This window comes from Dermacentor albipictus, chromosome 6 (assembly GCF_038994185.2).
Source record: "Dermacentor albipictus isolate Rhodes 1998 colony chromosome 6, USDA_Dalb.pri_finalv2, whole genome shotgun sequence".
Lineage (NCBI taxonomy): Eukaryota > Metazoa > Arthropoda > Arachnida > Ixodida > Ixodidae > Dermacentor > Dermacentor albipictus.
Genome location: NC_091826.1, coordinates 98,016,024 through 98,035,579, shown reverse-complemented (window position 1 = coordinate 98,035,579; position 19,556 = coordinate 98,016,024). Strand labels below are relative to the sequence as shown.

General features: G+C 47.2%; 1 protein-coding gene across 3 annotated transcripts in view; it reads right to left on the bottom strand.

Annotated features, from left to right (window-relative positions):
• The window catches only part of LOC139061299 (calcium-activated chloride channel regulator 1-like), a 332,028-nt gene that overhangs the window by 64,234 nt on the left and 248,238 nt on the right, over positions 1 to 19,556 (bottom strand). For all 3 annotated transcript variants that reach the window (XM_070541075.1, XM_070541076.1, XM_070541074.1), the window contains one exon: positions 17,638 to 17,922. In XM_070541075.1, coding sequence (XP_070397176.1) covers positions 17,638 to 17,922 — 285 coding nt within the window. The remainder of the gene's footprint in view (positions 1 to 17,637; positions 17,923 to 19,556) is intronic.

Sequence of the window (19,556 nt, the reverse complement as noted above, 5' to 3'; positions counted from 1 at the left end):
ATTAAATAGAAAGCTCAAAATACGTATAGCTCATGTAACACAGGAGGCTAATGCTTATGCACAAACATTAGAAAACAATAATTGGCGCCAATTCTGTGAATCTCTACAAGGAACCTTACACACAAAAAATACATGGGCCATTTTGAGAAGCATGATAGATCCTGCAAGTACAAAAACAGCGACTAACCGAGATCTGCGATTACTTGAATGTGAATTTCGAGACGCTGACACCCATCTCCTAGACACACTAGAAGACATGTATATAGGAGCAAATTCGACGCAAAACCATGAGATTCCCACATATTTAGGACGGAACAATGAGGAGCTAGATGCCTCTATATCGGTGGTAGAGATTTTCGCGGCAGCGCAAGCTTTCAAGAAAAATACGGCGCCTGGACCAGACAAAATAACAAACGCCATGATTCGCAATCTTAGCCTCAATGCTTTAACAGGGCTAACAGATCTTTTTAGCAAACATCTATGGACTGAAGGAGGTCAAATCCCACAGGCATGGAAGCATGCAGAGATAATTCTAATACCCAAACCAGGGAAACTGAGGGACATAAAAAACCTCTGACCCATATCTCTCAACTCGTGTCTGGGTAAGCTTTTTGAGAAAAGGTTATACAGATGAGACTCACTAGGTACATGGAAAACAACAACCTTTTCCCGGAAACTATGTTCGGCTTTAGACAGCATATGTCGGTACAGGACGTGTTTCTCCTACTGAAAGAAGAAGTATTAAACACAGAGAGAGGAAATGCAGACAGATTCATAGTGGCATTAGATATCAAAAAAGCTTTCGATACCATCTCGCACGAAAGCATTTTAACGGAACTATCGAACATGCACTGTGGACAGCGCACTTATGAATACATAAAATCCTTTCTAGTCAACCGCACAGCCACGGTAGGAGTAGGATCCACCCGCTCAGATGTTTTACAGACCCCCAAAAGAGGAACGCCGCAAGGTTCAATTCTTTCGCCGCTACTCTTCAATATAGGGATGAAAGGACTAGTGGTGAAACTACAACAGATCCCAAACTTAGGACATGCGATTCACGCGGATGACGTAACTCTCTGGACCGCAAAGGGATCTTTAGGGGAACGTCAGGAAAGCCTCCAGAAGACAATTAGCATTGTTGAAGATCGTGTAACAAAAGCTGGCATGAATTGCGCCCCGGAGAAGTCCGAACTAATCCGAGTAAGAGCGCGGTATACACGATAGGACTATAGACTTCCAATAAAGCTGGCTCTGGGAGGTCAAACAATACAGGAGGTATCTAAAGCTCGGATACTGGGACTATGGATATAGGAAAATGGAGCAGTAGGGCACACCATCGCAAATCTCGGCAAAACGGTTAACAGCGTGTCTAGGATGATAAACTGAGTAGCAAGAAACAGAAAAGGCTTCAAGGAGGAAGAGACGATAAGGCTCGTACAGGCATTTATCATAAGCCGTGTAACCTTTGGCCTTCCATTCCAAAAAGTATCAAACTCAGAGGAAACTAAAATAAATGCCCTTATACGCTCAGCTTATAAGGCGGCGCTTGGTCTACCGATCTGCACTAGCACGACCCTTTTTAATGCAATGGGCATTACCAACACATTTGAAGAACTCGTGGCTGCAACACTGATTGCACAGCGAGAAAGGCTCAATTCCACGGAGCAAGGTCGAACACTTCCCCGTCGATTAGGGTATCCACTCAGACCGGCACATTGTAACGACCAAACAGAACTCCTCCCACCGAACATACGAGCTCAGATCTCTGTGTCCCCAATTCCTAAAAACATGAGCGAGAAATACCACAGACAACGGCGCCTTGCACGGGCCCGGACCCTCAAACGCAGGTTCGGTAGAAATCCGTAGGTTTATTACACGGACGCGTGCAAACAGGATAGCAAAACTTTCCCTGTGGTAGCCACAAACGCACAAACTACTATTTCCGCAACAGTCAGAACAGGGTCGGTGGCTAAAGCAGAGGCTACTGTGGTGGCTCTGGCTATACGTGACGCTGAAGATAGAGCACGTTCTGCGTTAATACTAAGCGACTCGCAGTCGGCATGTCGCCTTTTCATGGCCTGCACCCTGCCCAAAGTCACCATCAAAATCCTGGGAAGAAATCTCACGGAACACCACGCTATTACGTGGTGTCCGGCGCACGCCGGAGTGAGGGGTAACGAGGGCGGACCGCCTCGCTCGAGAATATAGCATCCGAGCGACGGAACGCATTCTCGTAGAATCCCCGATCACAGCAAAAGATATCTTGGAGGCACAGAGACGAAGAAGGCAACGGTATAGCTTTCCAGACACATCCTTGGACTCGGCGCAAATGCGGGACTGGCGCCGTCTACAAACCCGTACATACCCACACTTACTCCTACTACACCACTTACACCCCACCCGGTATTCCAACACTTGCCCTTGGTGCGGAGGGTGGCCATCTCTTGACCATATCACATGGTCGTGCCAGAGTCGGCCACAAGAAATCCAATCACCCCTTATGGGGCAAAACTCCAACAGTAGGCAGTGGGAGGTGTGGCTAGCCAGCACGGTGCGGGAAGACCAATTGGCCCTTCTCGACCAAGCCCGGCGTGCCGCGATCGCCAGTGGGCCCCTGGACTGAGGGACCCAGCCACTGCACCTGAATGTGATTTTTTTTTAATAAAAGTTTTATACTACTACTACTGTTACCAAACTCCCCAACGCGGACCTGATCTGCTACGGGTGCGCGAGTAGCCGCGGGGACGCCGTTTTGCGCTCCTTCCCACGCCCCGACCAAGACGCAATACAACGCGCTACCCGGAACGGCTCCGAGTTCTATGAAATTCATTCGGTGTCGGTTTCGGACCGTAAACTCGTGTGTGTGTACATGTGTGTGTGCAAACCGTCCTGCGGAGAGGCGGCTAGTTTGCGATGACTAAACTAACGTTCGCATCAACTTGTATCGCGGGAGGACCGAGTGTTTAAAAACTGCTGTTGTGCAGTTGCTCGACACACTTTTCTTCAGCAGTCATGTTGGACAGAGACTCTCTCTCAAGCAGTCATGTCAGACTGACGTACTTTCTCAAACAGTCATGTTAGACTGATATAAATACTGTAAATAAACCCTTATTCCTCGTTCTCGATGAGAAGCAGTGCTTCCCTTCATCAACGTCCTCTGCGTGGATAAGTTGGACGATGGCATGGGCCAGCTACCTTCGAATTCATGCCGGACTCCAATCTTGACTACGGATCAGGAGCGATGGGAATGAGCCCCTAATCCTAACATTGTCAACAGGTTCGACATATTTACGCTGCATCAACAAAGAGTACTCCAGTGCAACAACCCCAACGACAGTCAACAATTAAGCATAAAACCATATTGTATCATTCCTCTTACGAAATTGAAATTTATATGCATCATAAGAGCTATTCGTATGCTCCAGTTTTCTTCTTCCTTCGGCATCATAGTTGATTCAATCGACAATATGATGGAATGTTTCGGCCGTTCTACACGTGTGGAGGTCTAAACATGTTGCAGTCGCGCCCTGTAACCTATCTTTATTTCCTTCCAGGAGAGCATTAGTGACTATCGTGGCAGAGTCTTTTCACATCCATAGTGTACGTGTGCGTTCATGCACAAAATATTTGTTTTATTAATAACTTCTTGTGGCTTCCTAGTCGCTCTAGTCTGCATATACTGTATATTGCTTGTCATATTGCCTGTTAGTCTTGCTACCAGTCTTGCTTTGGATCAGAAAAATATGTAGCTGGCAATACTGCAATAAATGTACAAATGAAACAATAATAATAATAAAAAATGTTACATTCTCATGAATAGCTGCAACATTGATCTTTATTACAAAATGGCTGAAAACTTAAATACATGCTTGCAAAAGTCGTTGGACAGTAGTGACCACATGATAAATGGAAGGAATAGTGTATTAGCTTGACACCTGGGACGGCTTACGTTCTACACGAAACAATATGGTTGTAGTTTCACCCTCGGCCAAGATAAAAGGCCTTTCTTATTGCATACGGTTCGTCAATCTGCGCTTTAAAATACGTCGGCTGTTTTATTGAACTAAGGGCGTTTTAAGGAAAATTGTTTGGTAGTTCCTTTTACCACCCTTCATTGCTCAAACGCTTTGGTGTCGCACTGGTAAGCATGAGGTTGCGGGATCAAAGCCCGGCTGTGGCGGCCACGCTTCGATGGGGGCAAAATGCAAAACGCCCATGCACCGTGCACTGTGTGCACGTTAAAGAACCCCTTGTGGTCAAATTTATTTATTTCTTCAATATTGCGCGCCTCATAACCATATCATGGTTACCACTCGTAAAATAAAGAAGTGTTTTTAATAGGTACATTTTATATTGATAAAAGCAGCCTTCATGTATCCATCTATTAAAGGTGGCGACATCAGAGTAACCACAGCGCGCAGACTGCAAAGCCGTACCTAGAAAGGATACTGACAAAAGAGCAGTGCCCAACGAGTTTACTTTAGCGAAGCGTCTGCTCGACCCTATTTAGCAGGAATAGCAGCGTCAAAATTGCCAGCGCCATAACATTAGTATGACGTTGCGGATTTGTGACCTCACGTGCAATGGGGTGGAACAGGCGTATATCGTGATGATCCTTCAATATCACGTCAGTGTTTTTTGATAGCTGCGATATTGTCGTATGAAATATTTTTAATATGTGCTGGACACTTTCCAATCACATTTATTTTATCTTTTCGAGTGCAGTAGGTGAAATTCTTACTCATCGACAGCCTAGCAATTTGTCCTCAACCAAGCCTCTTAAAATCTGTGCAGCCAAATATGCTGTTGCAGGAAAATTAGGGTGGTGTCTGCCACGTGTCATATTTACGGCGCCTGGGCGGGTCACACGGAACTTCAACTGTTATTTATGGTATGTCGGAAGTGCATCCTAACAGTATCGTTTTACATTTAGAAAAGAACAGTACTTTTTCGACCAGAACCACCGACTACCTTATGCCCCAATGTTAATGTTATTTTGGTTTCGCAGTGCAAAATTATACAATGCCTGATTTCCTGAACCTACCAATGCCAGACAAACAAATATCAAAAAGTTTTACGAAAGTTATTGTTGCATTATCTTCGTCCGTTTCAAAGACTTATTATATAACTATTTGCTTGTTGGTTCTAATTGTTCTAATTATTTGTATTTGTAGGCATTAGACGCGAAACCTCTTACAGGTACTCGGCTACTACCAAGTTCTCGGGATAACGACATCTCTTAAGCCACACTGCGACGCTAGAATTCAGGTGGCCGCCCTTGCCTTTCTAAATTGAAATGAGCATTGATTGCTCAGGTATACGAAAACTCTTAGTTTCACCCGGAAGGCGAAGGAACGATTACGATAGCAAATTAGTAGATTTATCGGCCGTACCATCATCTAAATATACGCTTGCTAAATTTTTTACCAAGCTTGGTGCCAGCGCGGACAGCAAACTGGAACACATGATGCTTGATGACCGCGGACACGCTCCGTCAATCGCGGCAGCAGCGCCGACTGAAGTGACTTTCATACTGTCTGTCGTTTCAACGCAATCTCTGCGCCGAGAACACACAGCGCACACAAAGATACGTGCCGCCGACGCACCTAGAGTCTACCTTCAACGATCTGAAAGTAGGGCGGTGCGACGGTGTGCGGCCGCCATGTGCGCAGTTGCAGCCGGAGCAGAACCTGGCTCCTACCTCTCTTTCCCTGTGGCTCGCAACGTTGCGTGCCTCGAACGGGAGACCGCGCGCTTCCTACCCGCTTTCCTCTTTTTCGCACGGGCAAGAATGAGCCGCGATCGGCAGCTCCCTTCGCATGTTCTCAATTGCAGATACGGAACCTTACGGCCACGTGACGGCATAATTGCGCCTGGAGTGTCCATTAAATTGCTATTGCAATCAAAAGCCTCAGTTTCGCCCAAAAGGCTAAGCACCGATTGCGAAAGCAAATTAGTAGACCGTTCCACGAAGTAAGCATGGTAGATTTATCGACTTTGTAGGCTTGCGAAGCTTCGCTTGGTAAATAAACAGACAAGCATGGTGTCATGAGCGCTGTGGTAAACATGAAAGCATCACACTGAATGACTGCAGAAACTCTTTGTCAAAACGCTGAGGGGAGGAAGTCCGGTAGCATCAACGAGCGAATTGACCTACGTGCTGCGTCTCGCGCAAACGCAAACTAAGCGTCGAAAGCACAGCGCCTACGAAGCTATCAGCAATCTGCGCACTTAGTACACATCGTAAATCACTTTCCACATATGGGCGCCCGCGCGCCGCGCCTTACGTAGCAGCCGCCGTAGTAGATGGCGTGCAACGGAAGGAAGGGCGCTTCGTCGCCGCTTCCAGGGTTGCCAGATTGGGCTATTGACAGCCAAATTGGGCAACTTGTTAGGTTGAAGTTGAAGTTTATTCAGATGCAAAACGTTGGTACATAAATGTAATATACATACAACGGCGCCAAATTATTAATTAAAGTATGTGTGTTGGCGTCGAAAATTTCGAATTGGCTACATGGCATTATTTGGGCTATTTTGGCTGAAGGACTTCCATGTCCTGAAGACCAGGTCAACGCTAACGAAAATAAGGAATGCTGGTTTATTGAAACACAAACCTAACTGCTGCTCTTAAGATAAATATACAATCTAGAAGATTGTTTTTAGGCAATACCGGCGCTTAGAGGATGGTGTTAAGCCGTGGCTTCCATACTTATACGTCATTTCAGCACTGAGCTCTCTTCTTTTTCTTTTGGTTTCGGCGCCATATGCTGCTGCTTCGGCGTGCTTCATTAAGCGAAACGGGGCGGCTGACAGCTGTCGAGTGCATGTTTCGTGTCGGCTGCCATACGGCGAACTATTATACGGACTTACACAACAGATCAAGTATTCTCACGCATGTCACCCGTGGTCCTTCCAATGTTTATAAAGGGTTCCTCAAAGCCTATTGCATGGTTTTCCACCAAATCACCGCGTCCGCAAATCCGCAAATCCCTTCAAGCGAGAAATATCCCCCTTGCTGCCTGAGCTCGCTTTGTCCTTCTTTGCACAGTCTCTTTCGAAGGCAGCCGTCAAACACATGTTCAGCCAGGTTTGGTTGCTGTAGGAGTTGAGTAGGACTTCGGGATGAAAACTTGGGAGGTTTATTTACATTATTTGCAGTGAGCGTCATTTAACAGTCTTAAAGTCATTACGGACCAGCAGCAACTCGGACACTTCGGCCCGTCGCAAGAAGTTCGAGAGAGATCAATCAAGGAATGCTCTAGGAATGCTCTGGCAATCTCTTCTGCTGCTCACGGTCTGTGTCTTCTAAGCCCTTCGGTGTCCATAAGACACATTCACGTTTGGCAAAAGGGAGAGCCCGCTCAGGTGACGCCGTTTTCGGCAAATGGTAGGCGCCCGTGCGATGGAGAACACACCCGGCGATGAGAGTCGCTGCTCGGTTGTTTGTCCGAGGGCTTTCTTCTCCCTGCTGTCTTGCCTTGCTGACTTGCAATGCTCTGCCCCAATAGAGGGTAGGGGGCGACACCGCCAGCTTGTCACGGCGCATTACAGTCGTCTTCCTTCGGGAGCCAGTTTACCCACAACAGTGCCAGGACGGAAGAGTCCCTTCCCTTCACTTTCGGGAAGAGTCAAGCAGTGAATAGCTCCACACGGCTGCACACGAAGTGGGGGCCGCCAACTTGTTTGCACGTGCGCACCTCGGGAGCGGGGTAGCTCTGCTTCTGCATTCTTTACTTAGGTGTGACGCGATTCGATGTGGTATGGTGAAGTCAAAGGGGGCTCAGAGAAAGGTCCCGTCCTCGCTCGTCCTCACCCAGGAAGTTCGCAATGACCGGTGAACTCAATTCGCTGGCCATGAGAAACGCTGAAGGAACCTGCAGGGTACTGGTGTCGAGCCTCTTTTGATGCACTTCGGGATCCTGGGCCCTGAAGAACATACGTCGAACAAACAAAACAACACAGTGCTGCACCACGTGTAAGCGCAGGCTCTTCACCCCTGATTCGCCAGGCTATTACTGAGTCAAAATGAACCCTGATCTCTTATTTCCCTAATTTCGACAAAGCAGTTCCAACCACCCTTCCACACCGCTATCCATTTCTCTCCGAATGCCAACAGGGCTAGAGTGACATTGTTGTTGCAAAACAAAAGGTCTTCTTCGTTGCAAACAAACAATGAAAACAGCCAAACATAACCTAAGGGGCCTAACTACTCCAACAGCATGTTTCCAACCTATCGCAGTGGCGTACTTATCGCACGTATTGGTGCCACTGAACAGTCTGGTCAACTTCACAAGTACGTAATCACAAGCGCGCTAGCCTTGTGGTCACTACAGAACGCGTACTTGCGTCGTAGGCGAACTTTTCATTACGCCTACTCACGTGTCTTTCTCTAGTCCATACAGGACACGTACCTTAGACGAGAACTTAATTTGCGTAACTTACGCACTCTGCAGAACACTTTTAAAAAATGCGTCTCCTAATTACTAGTTCCAGACAGGCTAACCAGAGAAGTCAGAATACGGCTGCCCTCAACACACACGAGCAACTCAGTCATAAATCTGCTTCCTTCTATCCACGCAGGACACGCGCTAATGGAACTAGGAACGCTTCTGAGTGCAAATAATGCACTCACTGAAAATCTACGCGGTTAACATTAGAAAATAAAAAAAACGCTTATAAAAAGAAGAAGGTTAACTAAAACACACGCGCGCTACGATAGGCCTCTCAACAATAACCTTGACACTCAGGTTACTTACACACAAAAAAAGAAAGCCTATCTACTTTTTAATGAACACCTCGCGATACTACATGTTTACAAAAAAATGCGTCTTTCAAATCTCTGAGCTTCTGAAACAAAACACAAACAAAGCTCAAACTTTTACCTAGTGAAAGAAACTTAAATCGCGAAAATTATACGATGCTCAAAAAATTAAAACAAAACAGAACGTTGCACTCCTACGGAAGCTCTGTTTGCCTCCCGTTCCAAACGTTTTAGACTTACTTACTTTTGAGCTTTACTCGAAGTGGTCGCGGTTTCAAAGCGATTCTGGCTTCCGAGGAACAAGGAAAGGGCTGACTCACTATCAGCTCCTCGAAGACGTTAGTCTCCTGCCAATTTGCGTCCTTGCGCCCCGTTTTGATTCCGACCTCGATTGACCGCGTCGCTACTCCCCACCTGGTCTCGTCTTGCCACCTTGCGCTCCTTTGTACTACATGCTGAGCTTCGAAAAGAACGGCGGAACGATGAGGAATTTAACTGCCCCGTGGCCTTTGCCCGCGTCCGTGCAGAACATGCTTCTCGGTCTCTTTTTGACCTGTGGCTCGAGCGTGTTTGATGCGCAACATCGTCAGTGACGACCGCACCTTACTTTTCCTCGCGCCCTGCCCTTTTGGGTCTCTCGCCGTCTTTGGCGGCGCTGCTTTAGCCACCGCATTCTGATCCTTTCGGCGCTTCTTTCTGCGGCGCTTTCTCCTCGAACTCTCTTTCATGCCGTCATCTCGCGCCTCGTGCTGGCCGTTACACATTTCGTCGGCCCGGATCGGTCTCTTACCCGCACAATCTGATTAATAACTAAATCACCCCTCTCTTGGCTAACTAGACTGGCGGAGAGCCGCACCGATCCCTGAACAATGCAGTTGTCTTCTCGCGAGCTACGCAGCTCGCAATCCTGTGAGCTACCCTCAACTTCATCGTACAGCTGGCACTTCACTTCGGCACCCAGATCTGTCCGGACATGGGTGCTTGCGTCTGTCGGGTCAGCAGTACTCTGTACTTCGCTAACTACCTCGCTAGCGCTACATGCGACGCACACGCATGGTGACTGTGCCAATTAATTCACAGCTGGCCTAGCTGTCTCTACAGGGCTCTGTTGGCACAGCAGCTCGTCGCTCTCACTGCGGCCTTTAACGGCCTCTGTTGCCACTAAGGCATCGTTAGAAGCTAGCCTTTTCCCTTCACCTATAAATGTGCAGCCAATCTCACAGGCACCACTCTTCTCGTCGGCTTTTGGCGAAAATCCGCAAGACACTTTCTCATTCTTGTGCTCTGCACTGCCTACAGAATTTTCAGACAGGCGTTGTCTCAGTGCCATTAACTGATCACAATACTGTATCTCTTTTAACAATGCTGTCTTCTCTCTCTGATACTTTTGTTCACGCTCACGCTTACATTCTTGATACGCACGTTCACGTTCGTTTTCACGTCCTTGACGTTCACGCTGACGTTTTTGACGCTCACATCTAAGAGTAAGTTCTTGAAGCTCACGCTTCTGTTCATTCTCGCATTTTAACGCTCACTCTCACGTTCCTGACGCTCACGCTCACGTTCATGACGCTCACGCTCCCGCGGTTCTTGTATCACCTACCAAGCAAGCTCAATAATTTTATCATCATTGCCACCATCTTGAATCGCCTTTATGATAGCTGGCGTTTTCATCTGTTCGTCCGCCTCAACTCCCAAATCGTCGCACACCAACAACAAGTCTAACCTTGTCAACCTTCTAAGATCCATGGCAGCTGCCCCGACTGGTGGTTAGAACTGTTTTCCTTAATTAATTTGTGCAAACACACAATGCAACGAATTCCCGATCCCCACAACTAACAAAATGAACACGCAACATTTGACTCTGGCGAATCAAAAGGAAAAAAAAAAAAACACGCGCTCACTTACGGTTGCAGCACCCTGCCATCTGGTTCGCTGGTCCACTCTTTCCCGGTTCCTCAGGACTCCCTGGGTCGAAGGCTCGCACTTCTTCACTACTCCCAGTTCCTTAGGACCTCTTTCGACGAAGGCTCTTCTTCGCTCTTCCCGGTTCCTCCGGATTTCTCTCGACGAAGGATGATCCGTAGCGCTGCCACCAGTTGATGCATTTGGAGGCGATCCCACCGCTAGCAACCTGTTGTAGGAGTTGAGGAGGACTTCGGGATGAAAACTTGGGAGATTTATATACATTATTTACAGCGAGCGTCAATTACCAGTCTTAAAGTCATTACGGGCCAGCAGCAACTCCGGCGCTGCGGCCCGTCGCAAGAATTTCGAGAGAGATCAATCAAGGAATGCTCTAGGAATGCTCTGGCAATCTCTTCTGCTACTCCCGGTCTGCGTCTTTTAAGCCCTTCGGTGTCGATAAGACACAGTCACGTTTGGCCAATGGGAGAGCCCGCTCATATGACGCAATTTCCGGCGACTGGTAGGTGCCCGTGCGATGGAGTCACACCCGGCGAACAGAAACGCTGCTCGGTTGTTTGTCCGAGGGCTTTCTTCGCCCCGCGGTTTTGCCTTGCTGACTTGCAATGCTCTGTCACCATAGTGGGTAGGGGGCGATGCCACCAGGTTGTCACGACGCACTACAGCCGTCTTTCTTCGGGACCCACTTTACCCGCAACAGTGCCAGGATGGAAGAGTCCCTTCCCTTCACTTTCGAGAAGGGTCAAGCAGTGAATAGCTCCACCGACGGCACACGAAGTGGGGGCCGCCAACTTGTTTGCACGTGCGCGCCTCGGGAACGGGGTAAATCTGCTTCTGCCTTCCTTACTTAGGTGTAGCGCGATTCGATGTGGTATGGTGAAGTCGAAGGGTGCTCAGAAAAAGGTCCCGTATCTAACATTGCCAAAGAACGATTTGAGAAACCGCATGTCTAATCACACAGGGCAAGCGCTTCTTCATGTTTGGTCTGGCAGAGCGTGGGGACTGCTGCAAAGATTTTGAGCAAGCTGGACATTTTCTCTGGTGTTCCAACTCTGCCGTACTATAAGGTAGAAGTTGCTGTGGAAGCTAATTCAAACGGGGTATTTTGTAAATTCAATTGATTTGCGTAGATACCCGATGTAAGAAGTATGAATCGGGACTCTACAGGAATGTCTTTTTATTGCGCTAGCAATTATATGGACACTCCAGGCACATTTCTGCCGTCACCGTGAGGTTCCGTATGAGTGAAAGCGTGTGAGGGTGAGCCGGCGAACGCTGTTCAATCTCACATACGCAAGTGAGCAACTCGGCCCAGATTCGTGCCCTGGCTTGTAGTGCGCGAGGGAGGAAGGGCGTTCTTCTCTGGCGGCTGCTAGGGTGCCTCGATGTCGTCCTCACGCGCCGCTCCTTACAGAGTGGAGACAACTGCTGCGTCTCCGCTGTCCACGCGAATGGCGGACGCCGTAGAGACGCGTTTCCGGTGCTGGTGTGTCTTGAGAGCAATCTGCGGCGCGGCCAGCGTGCGTGCACCCGCAGACCTCATTTTCAAAGAAATCTGTGATTTTTGCAGAGTCCGCGCAGTGCTGGTAGCTTCGTATGCGCTGTGAATTCGACGTTTCTTTCGCGTTGAAGTGAGAGGCGCACGAAGGTAAATTCACTTCTTGCTGCGTGGTTCTTCCCCTTCTGTGTTGTAGTCAAGCAGCTTTCAAATACGTGAAAGTATTGATTTTGAGATCATTTGGCTTTTTTTTATTGTTGACATCTGGCAACCGTCCCTGCTTTCCTCTTTCGAGCGCGCGAGATGGAGCTGTGACCATCAGCTGACCCTCGGAAGATTGGACTTGCGCATAAAGATGCGGCGTGCGGTGGCGATTTTATCGCCCTTGGAGTGTATGCTCAACCTCACGGCGACGGCAACGGCAGAAATGCGTCTGGAGTGTCGGTATAGTTGGTACGGCAATAAAATGGAGCAAGCTGGAACACGGGCGAAGAAACGAGACGGGACGTTCGTGTTCTACGTTGTACTTAAATATATTTACTGCATATGCACCAACAAGCCCAGCTAGAAGTACTCCTGTACGTCAAGTGATTGACTCGAATTCCGCGTCCTTTTCGCTATTTGTGCCCCGTTACTCGTCGAGGTGACTCAGTCGATATAACGCAGCGTTGCTAAGCCTAAGGACGCAGCATCCAATTTCAGCCGTGGCGGCTGCGTGTAAACCAGGGTGAATTGCCAGAACGCCCGTATGGCCTGGATTGGGTGCACTGTAAAAATCAACAATTGTTCAAAATAATCCAGAGTCCTCCACTACGGCTTGCAGCAGCATCGAGTAACGATTTCGGCACGTCAAACACCAGAATTCATTATTTTTACTGCGTCATTTTCGGTTTCTGTTGTTATCTGCATGAAATATCAGTGCAATTACATAGCGTCCGCGTGCCGTATGCTGTAGGTGTGGGCAAAAGCTTGCTCTTGGCTCACCCCTCTCGCAAGTTGGTTTGATCCGGCGATGTGGTGTCGCGCTAGCAAAGCACGAAGGCGGTTTGGTGCGCGCCGTATCTTGTGTGTGCAAGGAGGGGGGCGAGTGTATGCCCTCCTCCCCCGCCACTCCGTACAGAGTGAAGGCAACCGCGGCGTCCACGTTGGCCACACGAAACGCAAACGCTGTAGTAGAGAAAGGTAGCTATAGGGGCTTGTTTGTTCGGCTTATCTTATTATGTTGTAGGGTAAGCTGAACAAGGACAACAAAAAGGCACATCTGACACACACAGCACGGTGTGTGTCAGATGTGCCTTTCTGTTGTCCTTGCTCAGCTTGCTCTACAGCAACATAAGATGTGCCGTCGTAGATGCCTTTGGCGGACGCCGTAGGGACGTGTTGCCGGCGCTCGTGTGTGCTGAAACCGATCTGCGACGTGGCCAAAGTGTACTACCGCGCGGCCGTCATGTTCAAAGCGATCTGCGATGTTTGTAGAGTGCGCGTAGTGCCGGTAGTTTTGTGTGCGCTGCACTTTCGACGTCTTGTTCGCGTTGAAGCGAGAGATGCACGAAGGTCAATGCGCTTGCTGTTGTCGCGATTCCTCACTCCAGAATTTTGACAGCGAGTTTCCGCGCTCATCGAGCGAGATGTATTCATGTTTGGCTGTGCGCGCGTTACACTGTGCTGGTTAATTAAGTTAAAACACGTTGGCGGGCTAGGGGATTGGGACCCATTATATAATGTGTAAGCGCGACTAAACAAGGACGTAGAAAGAAGCAGGTAGACAAAGACAGCGCTGACTCTGCGTGTCTGTTTCATGTTACGTCCTCGTTGAGTCACGCTTACACATTCTATCATTGTTAGTTTAACTAGTGGGCGATTTTTTACCAGTCTATGTCACCGATAAAATTACCATCCTTGCTTCGTACCGCTATCTACTAATTTGCTATCGCAATCGGTGCTTCGCCTTTCAGCCGGAACTGCGAATTTTTATTCGACCTGAATAACCATCGTGAACAAGTTCGTGGCTTTCGAGCAAAAGTTAATACTCGTAACGCAGAAGATTACCCGCAACCTCACGATGTCTGGAGCTGAAGCGCCCAGCTCTCTTAGAAAAAAGGCAGCTGCATATAGGAGGATATGAGCTTCATTGTTCCGCTTTTATATTCATCGCAGCTATCATGCGGTGCACAGTTGCGATGCAATGTTGGGGATCAAAGATGCCGTGACTTTTTGCTATCACAGCCTGGGCGCTCCGGCTGAAATCAAGAGCGCGAACGTAGGTACGCGTTTGACCAATACACTGTATTAAATCATATTCAGGCCGCGGAGCTTCGCTAGAATATATTTTAATTTTTTAGTGGTGATATGGTGCCCAAACGTTTGATCACAACTGTACGTGAATCCAGAGAAGCTGAAAATTAGGTGGGTCGCACGAATTTTCGCAATGAAACATCGGTAACGAACATGTATTTGCACCCACTGTCGTCTACAACGAGTAGTCTGACGCGGCCTGTTAAAGCAACTTCCTAGTACCCAACGTTAAGCCTTCAAGAGTGTAGGCGGCTGCTGCCAAACTTCGCGAAGGGACTGCATTTGAAAGCCAGCGTCTTCAGTGCGGTCGACAAAATGCGTGAACCTATCAGTCTTTCTCTCGGCGAAGGCTCTCAAAGCAGAACTTCCTTTCCACATCATCGCTTAGGAGCAAGGCACTTGGCCGCGACTTCGGGAAACGTACCTACAGTGCTCCCTCTTCGGCCTGGATGTGGAATACCCTTGCCTTATCAGTAAGGTACAAGAAGTGTAGGACTCTGTGTTCAGCACGAGTGTTCGCCAGAAATGAGGTGCTTTTCAGTCCATGGGAAAAAAAAATATTATTCATTGTGGCTGGACCAAGTATGCGCTAAGGTGAGCGAGTATATCGACCATCTTGACCATATCAACCAACTCGCCCAAATGTCGATCCTTCTAGAGTATATCGACCCCTGTGCGTGCGTCCGTTTTCAGGACTCTTGGGTAATCAGTATTTGAAACTTCTTACAAATTCCTCAATTTTATTTAGGTTCCACGTAGTACATAAAGGGCAATACATAACATTTTATGCAAAAAGATCGTGTATATGAATGGGCTCGTGTCTTGCCCCCACTCTTAGTGACTAAGTTATGACGTAGCTAGTTATTGTAGCTTCATGGAATGCCTGCAACAAACAACCGCTGTAAAACTTTTCAGATTTTTAGACAAGTTTTTACGATCTAACACCTGTGACACTCAGCTTTGCGTTGGACAAATTGTTGACTTGTTTTGTTCGTGTGGGAAGAAACTATAACTATTGAACATCCCTGTAATAACAAACTTCCCTTGCTTTACCTTGAGCTGCTTTTATCCGACCATGTGTGGTGGCAGCATGCACCCCCCCCCCCCCGCCCCACCCCCGGCTTCTATAAGAGCCTCCTACCTCACAGCTCAGCGCATTCAAAACTTGCGGAGCGTGCGATTGCCAAATCTTGTTTATGGGCTGCCTTGTCACGGTCGTGCTTTCGCACCATGCGCGGCAGTTTTGATGCCGAGGTGCTAAGACTGCTAATTGCAGGCTATCCGGACGGTTTCCAGTCCACCATTGCCGAATGACATTAAGAGACTTTAAACTGCCAAGACATGAGAAATGTAACAATAAAAGAAAGAAAATTTCGCATTGAAGGACCGCGTTCATGCCTTATTTGCACCCGCCAAGTGTCTCGTATAAAATGATAGCACATAAGGAAGCCGTAATAGTTGTTTCTTCGAAAAAGTGCAACTTCTCCAGTATATGCTAAAAATTGAAGACACGGGACCTCACACGTGTGATAAAAAACTAACTAAAAAGCGTGTTTATTACTGCCCTGACCTAGTGTACAAGATTTCGCTCTCGTGTGGTCTTTGCTATACCGGCCAAACCGGCCGTTGCATTAATGAATGCCGAAGTGAACATTCAAATTTAATGAAGAGGTACGTTGGCACCCACCTTGCCGTGCATAGCTCCCGTTGTGGTTGTCGTTTATTGTTCTACAAATGCAAAATACTCAGATGCTGTGGTGGATAGTGTGATATATGAGGCATTTTGCATCAACAAAAATGACGATATGTGCGTGAGTGTACCTTTGATATTGCTCCTCACGCAGAAACGCGAGTATTTTGCACGTGGATAATGGCGACCATTTAGTTGTGCTGCTTTTGCGTTTTCCGCCGTCGCTATCTTCCTGATAACGTGTCCCTACTATGAGTAGTTCTCCTTTCTCCTGCCTATTCGAGCACCTGTATATATTGCTGCGTGCGCAATAAAATAACAATCCGAAGTCAGTGCTTAATCTGCCTCAGTCACGTCCCGTTGTCCAGCGCTGTTACTCATTTTCTTCAAACATGTGCCAACCAGGCCATGTTAGCACGTTATAGCAAACATGACGTCTCTCGAGAGATTGTGGAGGGGATAGTATTTGGTTACTATTCCTACGTCGAACGACATCTTTCACAATGTTTGTCTTTCGCGCCGTATTTACCGCTAGAAACACCGACACAAGCAGAACTGACTACACGCCAGCTACAACGTTCTGCGTACTTTGGCGGTAAACGGCCTTCCGTAAAGCTTCATTTTAGGGCATTACGTTCCTGGCAGCGCAAGTAGCAGCGCGCAAAGAAGTATCCTATTCAGTTCCACAGTATACTTACAAATCAGATGATGCACAACCATTCTCGTCGTAACGATTTCTTTCACTGTTGAGAAATTGTAATCGTAATACTCATTTATTCTTAAGGGAAGGTGTGCGTTATAGATAAAACAAATCAAAATCCTCATTCTTCGAGGCATGGTGCTGAAAATGTGCGCATTTATCTAATGTTGTGGTTTTTTTTCGAATATTAGGCATATTTTCATTTATCTCTTTTCGTATTAGTTTCATGCTAGCTTCTTTTCTTGATTTTTTGAAAAGATCTGGATAACATGTGTTCCGTAGAGTTCCCTTATTAGTGCATGAGTGTCATTTGTATGGTATAACAACTGCGGTAAGAACAACTTTATCCCTAGAACACAAATTGCGATGTCCTGAACCTAAAGCTTGATATAGTGTTTTTCTCGTGAATAAACTTGTACGCTCGCCACACTTTTTCTAGGTGTGACAGAGAAATGAGTGAGGTCTTACTGCGTTTATTTGATCAAATAGAATCCATTTTCTCACAGAAGACATGCAGAAGCCTTCCTTTCTTTAATGCAATGAACAATATCAGAATGGTTCAACGGCTATCTCATAAATACCTTTCAGCATTTTACATGTGTATAAATAAGGGAATAAAAGTTGCCTTTCAGCTTAACTTTCTTTCCTAGGTCTCCAAAGCTCCGCGACGCACTAAATAGGCTGACATATATGTGACTTGGTTGGGTGGCCCTTGGCTGGGTGTACGAGTATTCCTCCTTGTGACGTACAAAACCCATACTCACATAGATTGGCTTCAGAGGGTTGTTTATCTCATAATCTAGGGCGTCCAGAAATGCCATCTGCATGCGGATGTTGGAATCGTAACCGGCATCATGGATGCACCTGGTGTTAGCAGACTGGGAGATGTCCACCAAGTTGTCTAACTTGTTTGTGTCCTCACGACGAAACATCCACATATCCGATTTGAATGCTGCTGTTCTTCGCATAGTTTCACCGTAAGAAGTGGCCGTAGCATCCACTGGTTCACTGGCGTCTTTTTTCGCAGCTTCATAGGGAATGCTGAGCTCCTGAAAGTGAAATATACCAACCCTGTGTCCTTAATTACATGGATTACACGACATGTATAAAATGTCACATGAGCAGAGGTGGGTGGTGAATAGTTACTTGACACATCTAGTCATCAGTACTAATAAAAGTTGGAACAGAGAACTTTATGCAACAGGAAGAAAGCAACAAGACATCACCTGCACATTGACATCTCATACTTTTCACAAGCAGCAAAAAAGTACTTGCACATATAATATCCACTACGGTTGCAAATTTTCATGACCCAAACTTATTGGTAATTCACAATGCCGGTTTCGCAAAATATTGCCATCGGCATCGGAAAACAGTGAATGATTCCTACCAATGCACTGCAATAAACACTCGTCCATTATTCATTTCCCCCCCCCCCTCGTAGCTGCTATGGTATATAAATATTACAGACACTGAAAGCGCATTCACGTCGCCGGTGCCGAACGCCTCACCGACATGCTATGGGAGTATCAACAGCGGCGAATGCGTTGTTCCCAAATGGAAGTTGAAAGGTCGCGAGAAGCCTGAATTACGCTTGCCTGGAAACATTACTGCCGAAATTCAATTTGCCCTTAATTTGTCAGGTAGTGCACAAGCATGTTTTTAAGTCGGTCATCTTGCGCTTATACGTCTCTTATGGTATGATGGCTACGTTTTCTCGGCTTCTTTTGTTTGTGTGGCAAAACAATAACTATTTATTAGAGTAAGGATTCTTAATTCAGTTTAAGTCATTGTAATATTCCTCAGTAATGCTTATCTGCCTTAAGCAATTTAATGTTATTAAATCGTAATTATGTCTAATTATTCCTAAATAACCTTGATTATTATTTAGTGTAAATAATGCAGACTAAATATTATTTATTAAGGTAACTAACATGCATTATGCCAATTTTCTTTAACGTCGTCATCATTTTATCTGCCCTTAATCACTCCTGCTTAACCTTAACTAGCTTAACTACTGATTTAACTAGTAGAAGGAAATCGGCGACATCTGTGGCGCAACTTGTAGGAAGCGCTCGGGTGATGGCGTATCGCGTGGCGAAATCCGTTGACACAGCGATCCACCTGTCCTAAGAGGTGGAAAGAGGAAAAGGGCGAAGTAAGTACAAACAAACACGAAAGAATGGTTCCGCGGGAATGTCGAGTGGTTGGAGGCAACCAGCAGGGAGCGTCGAGGGCGTCTTGCGTCACTGGAATTTCTCACACTCAGCTACGTATCTTCGAACGGAGCGAGCAAGCCCTGGCCAAAGGAAGCGTCGGTGGATCCGGTCATTGGTACGTGACACACCAAGGTATCCGGCAGTAGGGAGGTCGTCAAGTTCATGGAGAACAGCCGAGCGAAGGTGTTTAGGGATCACAAGGAGTAATGCAGGGCCGTCGGGGTGAACGTTGTGGCGGTAGAGTACGCCATCTTGAAGTGTGAATAAGCGAAGAGAACTGTCGGCAAGTGACGATTCAAGGCGGTCAATGATGATACGCAGAACGGGTCACGGTGTTGCTCGTCGGCGACATGGAGCAGTGGAAAAACGAAGAGAACACAGGTGTCGGTGTCAGTATCAGACACCGAGGTCACGTCTTCGACTGGGTAGCGATAGAGGCAATCTGCGTCCTGGTGTTGGCGTCC